Source organism: Lates calcarifer, linkage group LG11 (genome assembly GCF_001640805.2).
Source record: "Lates calcarifer isolate ASB-BC8 linkage group LG11, TLL_Latcal_v3, whole genome shotgun sequence".
Classification (NCBI taxonomy): Eukaryota; Metazoa; Chordata; class Actinopteri; family Centropomidae; genus Lates; species Lates calcarifer.
The window spans coordinates 11544306-11560179 of NC_066843.1; the positions used below are offsets into that span (position 1 = coordinate 11544306).

At 41.2% G+C, this 15874-nt stretch overlaps 3 protein-coding genes across 6 annotated transcripts; 1 reads left to right on the forward strand and 2 right to left on the reverse strand.

The window, feature by feature from the left end:
- Positions 1-75: 75 nt before the first annotated feature.
- On the reverse strand, positions 76-6551 carry e4f1 (E4F transcription factor 1). 3 transcript variants are annotated; one of them, XM_018671108.2, is made up of 14 exons: positions 6385-6551; positions 6012-6133; positions 5838-5922; positions 5213-5394; positions 4894-5014; positions 4642-4794; positions 4273-4460; positions 3944-4180; positions 3653-3764; positions 3322-3539; positions 2978-3176; positions 2724-2887; positions 1376-1438; positions 76-1175 (listed from the first exon to the last, which is right to left on the reverse strand). In XM_018671108.2, exons 1-14 carry the CDS (start codon positions 6479-6481, stop codon positions 801-803), a joined length of 2316 nt encoding a protein of 771 aa, XP_018526624.1. In that variant the 5' UTR covers positions 6482-6551; the 3' UTR covers positions 76-800. The 3 variants fall into 3 exon arrangements, with proteins under 3 accessions (XP_018526624.1, XP_018526615.1, XP_018526608.1); XM_018671099.2 differs by having other exon boundaries at positions 2724-2884; positions 3653-3767; XM_018671092.2 differs by having other exon boundaries at positions 3653-3767.
- A 1074-nt stretch (positions 6552-7625) lies between these two features.
- narfl (nuclear prelamin A recognition factor-like) lies at positions 7626-11401 on the forward strand. The gene is given in 12 exon segments (XM_018671130.2): positions 7626-7736; positions 8543-8638; positions 8720-8863; positions 8958-9087; positions 9174-9308; positions 9513-9631; positions 9769-9898; positions 9981-10053; positions 10162-10299; positions 10462-10619; positions 10777-10997; positions 10999-11401. Coding segments are annotated over 12 exon segments (1431 nt in total). The 5' UTR covers positions 7626-7670; the 3' UTR covers positions 11020-11401.
- Positions 11402-11457: 56 nt separating this feature from the next.
- Positions 11458-15452, reverse strand: LOC108879752 (hydroxyacylglutathione hydrolase-like protein). Of its 2 annotated transcripts, none has more exons than XM_018671149.1 (9): positions 15313-15452; positions 14941-15083; positions 14506-14570; positions 14302-14419; positions 14060-14168; positions 13716-13819; positions 13390-13491; positions 12876-12955; positions 11458-12391 (listed from the first exon to the last, which is right to left on the reverse strand). In XM_018671149.1, exons 2-9 carry the CDS (start codon positions 15061-15063, stop codon positions 12241-12243), a joined length of 852 nt encoding a protein of 283 aa, XP_018526665.1. In that variant the 5' UTR covers positions 15064-15083; positions 15313-15452; the 3' UTR covers positions 11458-12240. The 2 variants fall into 2 exon arrangements, with proteins under 2 accessions (XP_018526665.1, XP_018526668.1); XM_018671152.2 differs by having other exon boundaries at positions 14941-15039; positions 15313-15446.
- Positions 15453-15874: the final 422 nt, after the last annotated feature.

The window sequence follows — 15874 nt, forward strand, 5'->3', positions numbered from 1 at the left end:
AAAAAAAAATCTAACTAAATCACATCCTGAAAGGTCAGACAGGCAGTCTCAACAAAGATAACCTGAAGTCAGCTGTATAAGAAAATAGCATTTATTTGATGCAAACTCTAAGTAAACTGACCATATTTTCATGTCTTTTTATCGGTGTATCTCTCATGTTTAAAGGTGCATTACGACTGACCAACTCAGAACTGCAACACGGTATCATGGGAAATTTATAGTGTCCCTGAGCAGCCTCAAGCAGGCAGGAACACTTGCACAGTTTCAGATCTGTCGGCCTTTAAAGGGCGCCACATTTAAAACTGGAAATGTAGAGTTTTAAAAACATGACTTCTAGTCGACCCGGACATCAGAGAGCAGAAGTGAAAACTGCAGTGAAACAATGTCCTTTTAGGTAGTAAAAGAAAATGGAATTTCACTTTTTGAAAGCTGCAAAGGAAAGAGACAAATGCAAAGATGCGTTCAGTTTGTACCACCTAAAAGAATGAAAACCTCACATAATTAATCTAGTTATTCTTTTAAGCTGTATGCAACTAAAAGTTTGAAAATTAGCTGACATACTGAATGCAACGCTTCGTTTCAGTAAATCTATCAATAAAAATCAAACACATGACAGAACTAGTCCTTGTGCACGCTTCATTTTTAGGTTTTTCTATTCCTGTAACTATAAACCTTATAAATACTTTGGCCTTTGTTTTGTAATTGATCACACATAAAACTCATACAAACTCTACAGTAAACGGTTACACAGGTACAGTCAAGCCAAATCTATTACAGTCCATCGTTAGTGTCCTCTTCGATCATACAATGACAGTCTGAATCTCCACCTCCTCTGGGGAGGTGATGACATATTCCTCCTGCTGCTGCACCATCTGTATACCCTCCTCCATTGCTTCCTCTGTGGTAACCATGGTAACTGTTCCCTCTGCCGTCTCCACGGTGCCCGCCGTGGCCAGCAGCGTACCGTCGCTGATGGCGGAGGCCAGCGTCATTGCCACTTGCTCCGTCAGGCTCTCGGGCGTGGCGATGGTGATGGTGTCGCCGCAGTCGGAGATGGACGGGCCCTCCTCGTTCGCCGCCACATTACGAACAATGATCTGGTGGCTGCCGGTGCCTCCGGCGCTGTGGGACTGGCTGACAATTCGCTGCACCACTTTCATGATGTGGTTTCCCATCTGACAGGGAGAGGTTTGATATAAATGGTTGAGGTGTTAGTTTCAAGTAATCTCTTTTAGATTCTTTAGCGTAACAGGAACTTTCTATGTTGGTTAGCCAGAAAACACTGAGAATGTCACATTCTGCAACCACTATGATCATACAAATGTTCTCATTTACGGTGAGGTGTGTGTATGTTTGTGTACTTGTGTGTACTGACCTCATTTTGGCTGTCTTGGATGAGTGTAACCTCTTCTTCCTGCACTTCCTCTTCTGTTTGAGTCTGGAGAATATGAGAGGAGCAGATCAAATGAATGACAAAAGGCAGCAATACACTGCGCCTAAATGAAGATAGGAATGATAAGGTGTTGCCTTAATGAATTCTGCAAAACACTTCATTGACTCAGCTCCAAGGTGTTTTTTTTAACTTGTTGAAAAACGTTTAATCTACATGAATCACAAATGGCAAAATATTTCAGATTTGGACTCTACTTCAGTCTCATTTTCAGTCAGTCTTTGACAGAAGTTTGGAGTTAGTAATTGGTTGAGCCACTTCTAGGATTAGCCGAGGAGCCAAGGACAAAACCTTGATAAGATGTATTTTGAACGATTTGTCTTCACAGCATTTTATCTTTACTGTGATTGAATGCTTTCAAGAGCAAGAAATACCTGCACATTTAGTTGCTGCCTAAAGCAGCTTGTGATGATTTATCTGCTTATGTTAATCCAAGAGTTTAAACGTAGTGTAGTCCTTTGAAGGCTGTTCAACTTTTCTGAGATGGTTATTGCTAACTTTTCATCATGGCTCACAACAGCTTAAACATATCTTCAATTAAAAAAAAGAAAAATGCTTTGTACAGTACTTCATAAAGTACCTTGTTTGTGTCTTTAAATTTTGTTAAACTGAGCTGAAACCATAATTTGAAAATATTATATTGAGACATTTTTACAAAGAGATCCCTCATAGCTACACATTATGTCAGCAGCATTTCTGACTACAAGCTCCTCCTAGTTCCATAACTGGATTTTGCAAATAAATGCAAATAAATTATTTTTGAGTTGCTATCTGATACTGGCAATCTGATCTGCAAGTCAGTAGTAAACAAAAATCCCACTGAGGTCAGTATTTGCCTTCAGTGTGCTGATAGGTTTTCTGTGTAAACAAATGAAATCTCAGTTGCAATCAAGTTTTTCCTCTTTACAGGTCTTGAAATGTAGAGTTTAGAACCAGGGGTCTCTGCACTTGGCAGAGGAAAGAGCTGAGTAACTTGTTCTAATCAACAATCTAATTAAATCCCCACAGATGTACTCATCTTGTACAATGTGAAGAGTGAAAGTGTTTTGCACTTCAATCAGTGATGTAACAGCAGGTATCCTGCTAATAGAAAATACCTGCAGCGATACCACTGACTGGGGTGTGGACAGATGTGTAACATGCTTTAAAGTCTGAGCCCACAGACAGCAGTTCCATCAGCAGTTTTCTCTCTGTTGTTATCTCCCACCCAATGGTTGAGATGTAAGAGAAGAAACCACACTTTCTCTTCGCTCTAATCCCCCGTGGCTCTCACCTTGATGATATACTCCTGTGTGTCTGCCACCACGGAAGAGAACTCTACCAGGACCGCATGAGGGTCCTCTGAGATGATGGCTGCTGTAGCGAGGCTGTCCACTGATGCCTGCTCCTCTGTTACCACACCCTGCTGCTCGCTGGAATCTTCCTTATGGCAGCCTCCTGGTGCAAATCAAAATAAGTCCTGAAATACTGACAACACAAGGGCTGAGTTACTGTGGTTTTGTTTTGATTTCTGTCAATCAGTCTGACCTTTAGCACGCATGTGCCGATTGAGGGTCCCGTGCTCAGCAAAGCCCCGTCCACACTTTGGGCATTTAAAAGGCTTTTCTCCAGTGTGATGGCGGATATGTCGCACCAGAGAGCCTTTCTCCCTGAAGCCTCTCAAGCAGAACTGACACACGTAGGGTTTCTCATCCCCATGAGTCCGCTGATGGACCTGCAAGGCATTCTGGGCAAGAAAAGGAGGTACTGTATATTAGAAATAATATGCCTTTTATGTCTATGAATGACATATTAGTGAGGGAAAATGAAACAATAAAATAAAAGCTGAAAATTCACGTCAGTACTGTACTGGTAAATTACACTGAAATCACCTTGGTTTTGTATCCTTTGTTGCATCTGGCACAGTGGTAGGGTCTTTCATCTGAGTGGGCCCTCATGTGCTCACGTACATGCCCAACGGTTTTGTACAGCTTGCCACACTCGCCACACTTATATCTCCTCTCACTGACATGAACCTCCATGTGTTTCTTCAGCAGGTAACCAGTCAGAAACTCTTTTTGGCAGAGTGTGCACTTGAAGGGCTTATAACCTGCAATCAGAGATCATATTTATATTTGGACAAAGAAAGAGTCAGTGCCCCATCAACAGCTTTCTTTTGATTACACATTTTGGACAAACTTTACTAGGAAAGTGTCAACTTACCCAAATGGCCCTTGACATGAAAACGGAAGTAGTTCAGTCCCTTAAAGGAGCGATTACAGTGTGGACATGTGTGCAATTTTGAGGATGTCTGATCATCCCCATCTTCTGTTTCCTGCTAAAGAAAGAAGAAAGAAGAAAGGCTCCTTGAAAATCAATGTAAATAATCAGTGGATTTTGACTGGGAAGAGTTCCAGTGAGACTAACTTTAAAAAATGAAAAGGTGTATTAATTAATCATTGGTCCCTGGTTGCTGGAATTGTGCCGGTCAAACCCATTTCCCTGCACACCTACCTCTGCCTCCATCTCCACAAACTCCTCTTTAATCTGGATCTCTGTGACACTCTCATCAACATCAGGACAGTCAGAAACCACTTTATTTATCTCCTCTGTCGCCTGTGAGGTTTCCTCAACCACTGTTTCCTCTGACCCCAGTGGAATGCCAGAGTTGATGATGGCCTGGCAGATGAGGTTGTCGCCTGCAGCTGCAGCTGCAGCCAGGGCTTCTGCCTGAGACTGCTCCACCACCACCTGAACAGAGGGAGAGAGACAAACAAAGACATTTTGATTGGTAACAGCTCATACAGGACTTTTAGCTAAATGAGTAGCCTTTCTCCTCTTACCTGTTGCTCCTGAGTTGTTCCATCCACCTCCATTGTGAAGTGGACCTGATGGAGGACCTCTTGGGAACCAGCCTCTACCACACTGACCACAGCAGTCTGAGCCTCCACCATCTCCTGCTCCTCTGACTGCTGCTCCACAACCATCACCTCTTGCTGGTCAGCCACTGTCGCGTGATCAGCTTCGACACCTGCACAATGCACACAGACCTTTGTATGACTCACTTCCTTACAGTACAATGCACTAGTTCATCAAGAACTTATCAGTAGTAATCCATCAATAGCTACAGCTCATTTGCTCTGACAGAATAGTCTGAGTACAGCCACCAAGCTAGCTTCTTCAGATCACATCACCTGCTGCATAAATCTAACCTTTTTGTACTCCATCTTTGCTGACCAGGATCTCCTTGTACTGAACAAAGCGGATCTTTTCTGTGCAGGGTGTGAGGGCCTTGAGGTGTCTAGTGAGGGCACCCGACTCTCTGAAGGACTGGCCACAGAGGGTACAGCGATACGGCCGCTCATCTGCAAGAGAACAGGAAGAAAGCAGCGTTATCACTGAGTCAAATTTATTAGAGGATATTAATTTAAGACAAAAACAGTCCCTAAGTTTCTTCTCTGTACCGGTGTGACGTCGGTTATGGCGAATGAGTGAGCCTTTGGTACGAAAAGAGGTCCCACACAGGTCACATGAGAAGTTCTTCTGGTCACTGTGAGTTTTCATGTGAGTTCTCAAGATGTTGGTCTATTAGGGGAAGATAGAGTGTATTTTAGAGTCAACACTCACAACAGCAGGTGTAATAAATACCCTGCCAGCCATCACTTATGAAAAGAATTGCTTACACTTAGAAAAATACAATGGTACTTATCTCATGTAACTGTTAAATAAAATATCACATTTTCTAAATAGAAACACATGCACAAAAATAAATGTGTGACTCACTGTTTTAAATGTCTTTTCACAGAGTTGGCAAATGTAGCGTCCCTGCTGATTGACTTTGTAAACAGGCTTGTCACTGTCAGCATTGTCAGATGTGGATCCTTCAGTCCCATCTGACTGGTCAGTGACTTTAAGTGAAGCGATTTTCCTCCTGCGGCCTCGACCCAACAGAGCACCGCTTTCATCTGTGTAAAAAGCAGATAAAATTATAATTCAACCCGCCTCACCATATACATCTAATTAACAGTATGTTGACTTGAGCTTTTGACTAATTCATCTGTTCATCAACAAAAAATTATCTGCAGATAGTTATTCAATTTATTGCTTCAGCTATCTTTGAAGTTAAAATACAGAACATTAACTAATCTCAGCATGTCAAAAGTGTGGTTCTGATGCCGTACTTTGCCACATATGGTAGTAACCTGGCAATCTTTGGCCTTGAGTTATTTTCGGGTGTGTTAATTAATATAAAAGACGTGAAAAATATAGAAACACCTGTCAGTGTAACACCAATGCAGTTCTACAGTTTCAACAAAAACTGAAAACTAAGACCTTAACGTAAACTGCATTAGTATTAGCCAGGTGCGCCTGATGCCAACTGAGTGTATGTAATAAATCGTTGACCCACCATTAGTGGTCCTCCCTGGTTCATCTGAGGACGCACCATCAACTGTTTTCACCTCTGAAGAAGAACTCCCATTAGCTGCAGTAACCTGGCAAAACGCAGAAACCAACATCTGTTCAACCTCGTCGGTTTACAGTGGTCACTGTATCGTAAAAAACAACACATCACAGCTCGTACCTCTTGGCTGACTCCCTGGGTGTTCGCCTCCCGTTTGCAGCTGTGGTGCAGCTTGTGCTGAATGAAAGCCTCCAGCGTAGAAAACTCGGACTGACAGCGTCCACACTTGTGCACATCCTCATCTGACGGCACAGAGACAAAACCTTTCTGAATGAGATAACTTCGTACAGCATTTGTGCCGCAAGCCACCGGGTAGCTGATGTAAACGTTTATAAATACCGATGACTTGCTAGAATACTGACGCTGCAATGAAGCAAAGCAGCTAATGTTGCTAATGGCAGCTAGCTGCTAGCAACATTTCACGAAGGAAGAAGTAAGCTAGGCCCAAACGCTGCAACTGATAAATATTTCGAAGTTGTTTTAGAGGACTAACCTTCGTCTCCCAGTGTAGTCTGGATGGTGATTGTCTCGGTGCCGTTCTTCGTTTCCCCCTTCTCTGTTTCTGCCGTATGATTATTTTCTACATTCATGTCGTTCAAATTCTCCGTCTCTGTCGCAACGCTGCTACATGGAGGGAAAACATGGCGGATTTACGACCTCGTAGTCATAACAACAATAAGAGCGCCTGCGTGTGTCAGAGGGGACAACATGAAAATTAACAACTACCAACTTCAATGTGGACTTTTGTTTTACATTTAACCATAATGCCGTAATAATGGTCCAAGATCCACGTGTAAATGCGTCTTTATATTTATATTTATATTAATTTTTCAGATTTTTCTACACATACACATACACATATATACATACATGTAGATATCAGGCCCAGAGAGACACTCAAACTCACAACCTGGTTATGAATGTGGAGATCTAACAGATCTTTTTTAGGTCTGACAAAATGTTGTGATAATTTCTGTGAAATTACAGTTGCTGTAAATGATGCACCTTCATTATGATGTTTACTTACATGAGGTGTCCTGTTGTGTTAAAGCACCTATTAAGGCAGGGGATTAAACACACTTTGTCCCTGTTTCCTACCCGTTGCTCCATGAAAAGTGCTTTACAATGTTTTGTTGTATTATTTTTGTGCAGTGGTCATTTCATATCAACAGTGAGGTGAGAACAGTTGTTGAAGCGACATCAGTAAACAGGAACAAAAGAAGCTGAATTTTAGGCAGCTGGGACATAGCTGGAGGGAGGATCAGGAGCCCCTAGTGCATTTTCTCCTAAAATGGCCCCTTACTGTTTCAAATGTACATGTATTCATGATTGCAAGATCATTTGTGCACAGAAACATAAAACTGTGCAATGAATTTCTTATGCTGCATTCCTTCCTTACAGCAAAGGGAGAAGGGAGAAGTTCATGTTGCACATTAAAAAAGGAAAAAATGTACCAGTTTGGACAGAGCTATGACTGGGCGGTGGGGTGTAGCTGCATACAGCAATTTATTTTATAGAGAGAATGTAACGTCTACCTATCTTGACCTCTCCTTTTCCCAGAGCCTGACAGTCCCTTCTCCTTAATTTTCAGTGAATATTTTAGGGCTGTAAGCTTATGGACTTATATGCTCATAGTTGACATAAAGCATGAAAGACCAGATAATTAGATCCACACTCTAAGAGGTGACAGAGAATCACAGCAACATCAGCAGTTGAATCAAGGACAGCTATTTACGACACAAAAGTAAACAACAAACACTTCACTTTACGGCAGCAAAGATGGCCTCGCACTTCAGCGGTGTGCTGCAGTTGACAGATCTGGATGATTTTATTACCCCGTCTCAGGTAATGAAACTTGTTGTAACGTGTTATAACACTATACATATTTCAAATTGTTAACTCCACGGATTTACTGCACATATTAAAGCAGCCAATCGCGGACAGACGTGAAGAAGTAACTAGCATGCTTACTAGCAGTTAGCTGTCCTTATCAGTCCTGTTGTGTGAGAGAACAGCTCCCTCAAAAATAACCGCAACATTAAATGTCTAATGATTGACTGGAGCTTATTGTAATGCGATTTTAACTACTTGGTTGGACTGTCACTGATAAGGTGACACTGGTCTGTTGTTTGCGTAAATTACACGCAGTTAGCTTGTTGCTAATGTTAGCTATGATGTAACCACAGTGAAATAACCTGTGGTTGGTAATGACACGGTTTGAGTATATATATATATGAGTCATACTGTAGCTTAATAGGCAATAGTGTACTGCAGCCTAAGTTACGAGTCGAAGATAACTGACCTTGGTGATTATAAAACAGGTATTTTTGCCAATAAATATGTGATGAAGAAGTTGAGTCATTTCATGTCGTCCTTGAGCTTTGTGAAGAAAAGAGTGCTGAATCTGGACAGAAATCTTGGTCTAAATAAAACCTCCTATTTAAGTATTTAACAATGTAATGTCTATTTGTTCTGATTTGTGATTTGCTGTCTACTGTTTGTCACTTTTTAGTTCTTACTCCGTTCTGTCAGGTGCCATTGGATGTTGTTACAAGTTGCTGTGTTTATCTCGCTCATAAAGTTCATTAATAAAATTGAAGCAGTATTTTGTAGTGTGGTTCACACATGCCCCTGTTTTGTCTGTTTTGCAGGAATGTGTCAAGCCTGTCAAAGTAGAGAAGAAACAAGGGAAATCTGTGGCTAAAATTCAAATAGAGGATGATGGCAGTTACGTCCAAGTCAACCAGGTGGGTATTGTGTGAATTACTGAAATTAGTAGAAGTATTGCACCTCCATTTACCTTGAATTAATTAGCTTTGTTTTTGTAGGATGGCGGGAAGAAGAAGCTGGAGAAAGCAAAGATCACGCTGAACGACTGTTTGGCCTGCAGTGGCTGTATCACATCAGCTGAGAGCGTCCTCATCACACAGCAGAGCCACGAGGAGCTCTTTAAAGTGCTGCGTAACAATAAGGTAGAGATGGATACGTGTGTTTGAATCCTTGTGTATCTGGTCAAGATTGCTTTTACAGCCTTTGTGATATGAGAGCGAACATTTTGTTTGTCAGGCCAACGCGACTGAGCAGAAGGTTGTTGTAGTGTCGGTGTCACCGCAGTCCAGAGCCTCCCTCGCAGCACACTATAACCTCAGCAGTAGTGAGGCTGGCAGGAGACTAACTTCTTTCTTCAAAGGCCTTGGTGGGTGCAAATGTTACATTTTCAGTTCGTTTTAAATTAAAAACACAGCCACCTCTTAAGACTCATTATTATTACTATTATTGCAGGGGTTCATCATGTGTTTGACACTAGCTTTAGTCGGACCTTCAGCCTGCTGGAGAGCCAGAGAGAGTTTGTGGAGCGGTTCCAGAGGAAGGAGCAGGACAGCAAGGCCCTGCCCATGCTGACATCTGCCTGTCCAGGTATGCCACTAAAAGCGGAATATAAAGTATAAGGTTGGGAATGCTGGGAACCTGTGTTACATGACATCCTCATTTCTCTCCCTCATTTCCTGTCACCTACAAATCAAGACAGAGAGAAACATTGTTAATTTGTGTTTTCAGTGTTTGTCCAAAGACAATCAGCAAAACCAAAATCCACTGTGTGTGTGTGTGTATTTTATTCAGGTTGGATCTGCTATGCAGAGAAGACCCACGGGGAGTTTATTCTCCCATACATTAGTACCACCCGCTCCCCCCAGCAGATGATGGGCACACTGGTTAAAGGCTATTTTGCTGAACAGCAGGTAAAGTTTATCAATTAGAAATATAGTTTTCAGTATCAAAGCAAATGGGGATGGTTAACTTGCGGTGTATCCAGTGCTGGCTGTTGACTGCTGTGAAAGTATGTACGTATTGATGTTTGTATTGTGTGTGTCGTCAGGGCCTGAGTCCACAGCAGATCTACCACGTGGCAGTAATGCCCTGCTTTGACAAGAAACTCGAAGCCTCGAGGTCAGACTTCTACATGAGCAAAGCTGAGACCAGAGAAGTGGATTGTGTCATCACCTCCGGTACAGTAATGACTCTCATGATGCTGTTTGTGAGTATGAATGTGGAGTTCCCGTTTTTTACACTTTTTACTGTCTGATACAGGAGAGGTTCAGAAAATGCTGGAGGAGGAAAACGTGTCTCTTAATAATGTGGAGCCTGCAGCCCCAGATACAATGTAAGTTCTGTGCCAGTTTGCTTTTTGTTGCCTCTTTTAGAATAAACTGTAGCATGAATTTTCAGAAGAATAGATGAACTCATACGGTACATTTTATTCCTCACCCAGGTTCAGCAGTGTTTGTGGGGATGAGTTCCTGAGCCATGCTGGGAGTGGGTCAGGAGGTTACCTCCATCATGTCTTCACCTATGCTGCCAAGCAGCTGTTTGGAGAAGAAGTTCAGGAACTCACCTACAAGACCCTCAGGTGAGTCTGTCTCCAGAGGTTTAAGAAGATTAAGAGCTTAGTATTCAAACAAGTTTAATGATCTTAGATTTATAATGTAACCTAATTGCACCAGGTTACTTGTCTTCTGCCTTGTGTGTAAAAAGATTTTTTGAATGTCCAAACTGAACCCCTCTGCCACAGGAATAAAGACTTTCAGGAAGTAACTCTTGAGAAGGATGGAGTTGTCCTGTTGTGTTTTGCTTCCACATACGGTTTCCGCAACATCCAGAACTTGGTGCAAAAACTCAAGAGGGGGAAGTCGCCTTACCACTTTGTGGAAGTTATGGCATGTCCGTCAGGTAAAAAAAAAAAAAAAAAAAAAAAAAATTTATGGTTATTTTTGCCACATGTTTGCCACACCAGAGAGTGACACAGTATCACAACAAGCACAGTAATGACTTATCTTTGCAGGGAAATTAAAAAACCCATCATGTTTTCCCTCTTTGCAACACTCAGGTTGTCTAAATGGTGGTGGACAGGTTAAGGCCTCATCTGGTCAGAACCCAAAGGAGCTTCTTCAGAAGGTTGAGGAGCTCTACAAGGCAGAAAGCTCGCTGTCACCAGAAGATGACACTCGCGTGGCCGAGCTGTATCAGTCCTGGCTCAACAGTGTGGGGGAGGAGAGAGCCAAAGAGCTGCTGCACACACAGTACCACACTGTGGAGAAGATGACCAACTGGACTCACTATGAAGTGGTGATGAATGACTACAGAATCGTCCAAATATGACTCACAGAGAAGAGAAGGGTGGTGTGGTAAACCTGAATACAAACAGGTTTGATGTATCCCAGCGACTGTTTAAACCACTGTCCTCCTGAGCCAAGGTGGAAGATCAGGGCATAGATAAAAGACACAATGCCTAAACAAAGCCAAATCATGTGTATTGTCTGATAATTTTCCCTTACACTACTGATGTGCTTTGAATTGTATAAATAGTAAATAACTCATTTGTGTGGCACCTGTTACACTTTGAAAATGTGAGCTGAATTAACACGAAGCAAAATATGATCATTCCTTGTATATTTAACCAAATGATTATCCATATATATACATTTGAAAAATAAACACATTATTTAATTGTAGCCATTTGTTTTGTAAAATTTTTTTTGCAACATTAATGAACATGTCCAGCAGAATATAGATTCAGACTGATATGTTTTATTGAATCATCTTGACTCTGATGTACAGTTACGAGCTCTCGCAGAGTGAGGATGTAAACTTGGGGATGAAAAGCAGCAATTTACATTCATAGTGATGTACACTGCATCTCTCTCTACCCATGTGGTGCAGTTTATAACAGACCAGATAACCTGTCCTAAACACTGTGTAGATGACAGACAAGTTCACTTTGTTTTTGATAGTGAATTAATTCTCTAGCTTTCAACTGCAAAAGTAAGCAAAAGAGAAACTGGAAAACTTTAATGAGATAAGTCAAAATGTTAAATGAGAGAGCAGTGGCAAGGTTACCCGACAGGAAATAAACATATCAAGGAAATCAAACGTTCTAATACAAATAAGTAATTAAGAAGTTAAGCTTATTTTTCTCCAAAAAACAGTTAATTAAAGCAATAAATACATAAAACACAGATAAATCTCATCAGTTTTTAAAGGAAATTAGTATTAGCAAATACAGTTAGTATACAGTTAGTTACAGACTGGGAGACAGCCTTCAAATGAATTTCATTTGTAGGAATATTTAATGGAAGCAGCTTTACACTGGCCTTTTTATGCAGATATTGTTCTATAGTAGCTAAAACAACACACAACCCCCCTTTGAGGGTCAGTCAGGCACCCAGCAGTATAAACTGGTTAAATCTGGGGTAGAAGCATCAAACACCACACTCTACAGTCTTGTGTCTGGCTGCATTCAGGTTTTCAAGCTATACCTCCTTGACAGCTGAGTATGTTTCGTGTTCCGAGCTCATGGTCTGAGAAGCCCCCACTCCAAAGCCAACATGGCATGGGGAGGAAGTCTCTCCTTGGGCTTCTTAAATTTGTCCTTCTCCTTCCGCAGGACCCTCAGCACCTCAATGGGGTCGGTCTTCCCAGTGAATTTCTGCACTCCTTCCTCCCTACAGTAAAGGAAAGAAGGATTAACAAAGTATGACACTAAATTGTTGCAGGAAATGTGCTTATTACAAAAATCACAGTGACTGACAAATCCTGAAACTTGAGCTCACCAGAAAATGTAGCTGTTTTACCAGCCTGTCAAGTAGAGTAGACTAATAAATACATAAATACAGACTAACTCACCATTAAAAGAGCAAACAAGTATACACATTAAATCCTGTAAATGCAGTGCTGCAAGAAGCACAAGCATATAGACAATGAGACCTATTTTATTTGAATAGAAAACAAAATAAGATCATCTGAATTAAACCACGACAAGGATTTTACTCATCTCACTCTTTACTATCACTCTTTAGTTCTTTCCCTCATCTGCCATGGCTAATTTAAATGTTACATTTGTCAGTCTCCAGTTATTACCCATGTGGAGAAAGGCACTGGGCACCTTTCATGTTCTGCACATAAATGTATGTAAATATCCAAACTCACGAGAGGCGAAGAAAAGGGTTGTATTCAAACTCCTCCATTAGGGTAGATGGCACTGTGGGTTTGTCATCATCATCTCTCGCCTGCAAAAACAACTGACTGTGAATATATCCTGCTAACTGTGAAGATAAATCCTGAAATAGCTTATGCCACTGTGCCATCAACCTTTATGCAATGAACACTGGCACTGACGTTTGAGTCATAGTCCATTCCACTGCTAGAAATACTCATTAGAGCAAAAAATGTGTATTAGTCCACAGCTGAAAATAGTCCCAAACAAATGGAGTATGTACTCCTTTTTGTGTAATGTTCACCAATAACTACAATGCTCAGCTTTTTAATAAAATTATTTGGCCTTGTTTTAAAAAATTAGGGAATAAACTGTGACCTGTTTTTAAAGGTGGAAGATGGGTTTGGGGCTGAGAGCCACAGACAGGCTGGGGAAAATGCACTGTTAAGATTTAGTTTTTTGTTGACAATAACTAAGACAGGGAATATTGTGAGTTATAGTACTCACCCTGGCCCAGCTCAGCATCTCTTTAACCTTCTCATTCTCCGGCTCCACCAGCATGGCAAACTTCAGGTTCTTGATGGTGTACTCATGTCCACAGAACACCTTCTACAGATGAACAAAGCATGATTTAAAGATCTTCCTGAATCCTCAACACACATAGCAGCAGAGTTTGAATCTGAGCCAGGCTGAAGTCAATCCCTTCATTGTACGTGTGTTTATTCATCAGTGATTCAGTCTTACGCCAGCTCTTATCTGAGGTCATGTTAGCTGTACTTAACCCTGTGAGGGCTGCACGCAACCCACGACAAATATCTTTTATTTCCACTGACCGTGTCTTGAGGTAGGGATCCCAGCACCTGGGTGAGATTGTGGTACATCTGTTCGGCTGTACCCTCAAGAAACCGCCCGCATCCACCGATAAAAAGCGTATCCCCTAGCGACCAGAAAAGACAATGATGAGGCGTCACAGGAGGCAGTGGTCAGTCCAGGTCACACAACAATACACAATGCGCTGGTCAACATGGATTCATATCTCTAGCCACTCAAAATGATGTTGTATAGCATGTTTGCCTAAGAACACAGTGAGTGTACTGCATAGTTATGAGCTGCATGGAAGAATGTACATTTCAGATTTCAATTGGTTCAGCAGCTCTTTATGTTTACAGACAAAGACCTGTGAACACAGCAGGGGCGTCAGTGCACTCATCCTCCCAAACAAAGTAGCACATGTGACCAGAGGTATGGCAGGGAGTAAACAGGCACCTCACATTGATGGAGTTAAACTGCAAATGGAGAAAATACAATATCAAAAGACGACGTGGCAGAGAGACAAGAGAAACTGTATTTTTGTATAACATATCATAACTGGACCAATGTCCAGGTAGAGACATTTTACTCCTGTTGCTTTATGGGCACCTTGAGTTCCTGAGCGTTGGTGACTTTATCCGTCAGACCCCCGATCCGATCGTCTCCCCCGTACACCCTCAACCCAGGAATCTCCTTCAGCAGAGCCTCATTGCCCCGAGCATGGTCCCTGTCAGCGAGAACATGTCAGTTATCTGTTGGCATGTTCATGTATTCTCATCTAGGCCCTCGACTCCTCCCAAATGCTCTTCTTACCAATGATGGTGTGTGGTGAGAATAGCCGTCAGAGACAAGCCCTCTCTCTTCACTATTTCTAGCAGCTGAAAAAGAGAAGAAAAATGTGTGACTCTTAGCAATAATCCCCATAAGTATGTATCTCACTAGAGCTAAAACAAGTAGTCAGTTGACAGAGAAATAATCAACAACAATATTTCAATTATTGATAACATAATTGAAGAATTGATTGATAAAGAGAAATCATTTGTTTCAGTCCTATATCTTACATGTATTTGTGAGTACATATAAATACTGGTCATTAGTTGTCTCTATGGCATTTTCTGCTTGAGTTGTTTTTCTAGTTTAGTTACTTTCTGTCTCTCTTTTTGTGATTTTTTGTGCTTCATTATCCTCTATGTTTTGTTCCAGTGTCCATTACAAAGGCTGAACCTAAACATTACATCTGTCTCTTACCCGGTGAGGTACAGCAGGGTCCACTGCTATGGCCTGTTTACTCTGCTCCTCTATCACCAGGTACATGTAGTTGTCCTCCAGGATGGAGATCACCTTTACCTTCATGGCACCCCGCGTACGCATGCGCACCACAGTGCGCAACACTTTGTAGAAGAGGTTTAATTAATCAACACCGCTTATATCGACAGTCATTCAGTTAACATCTGCACCAGCTGCTGGTTTATCATTAATAATAAACCATGCTACTGTTAGCTGCTGCTGCAGCGTTCAAACTGCCTCTGACTCTGACGATGTGTCATCAACATTTTCTGCAGCTTTAACATTTAATGGTTAAATAAACAATCGACAGAGGAAAAGGGAAAATACGCTTACCTCCGCCTGACAGATTCCGATTATTCTGTTCGCTCTGGTGGTGCTCTCAAAATTATTATCCTACATTTCTGTATTCAGAGTAGGAAGTTATCGCGACATCGTCGAGCCAACATGTCAAAACCAAGACATTTTAATCGAGCCGGAGACTTTCAACCATGTGGGATTTTAACCTGGGATTTACCAGGAAAATGTGGTCAGTTATTTACGCTTCATTCTAAAAACCATAAATATGGAACATGTTTTAATATTTAGAAATATTCAATATAGTATTGTTATGGAAGACAATTTTACATATATACATACACAATTTAATTCATTTTTATATTTTAAATGAATAAGATCTTGTATTCATTTTTTTAAATTTATGAACTGTTAATAAATTAACTTCTTCATAAACGTATAACATTTTAATCACTTTTTGAAAAAGAATTTGTTCGATAAAGACTATTTTTGTGGTTTTAAAATTCTAAAGAAGACTTATATCTGGATGTAAAATGCTTTGATGGTCATACTCACACTACATATTACCAGTGATCAATACAACAGAGCTGGCGACACATTC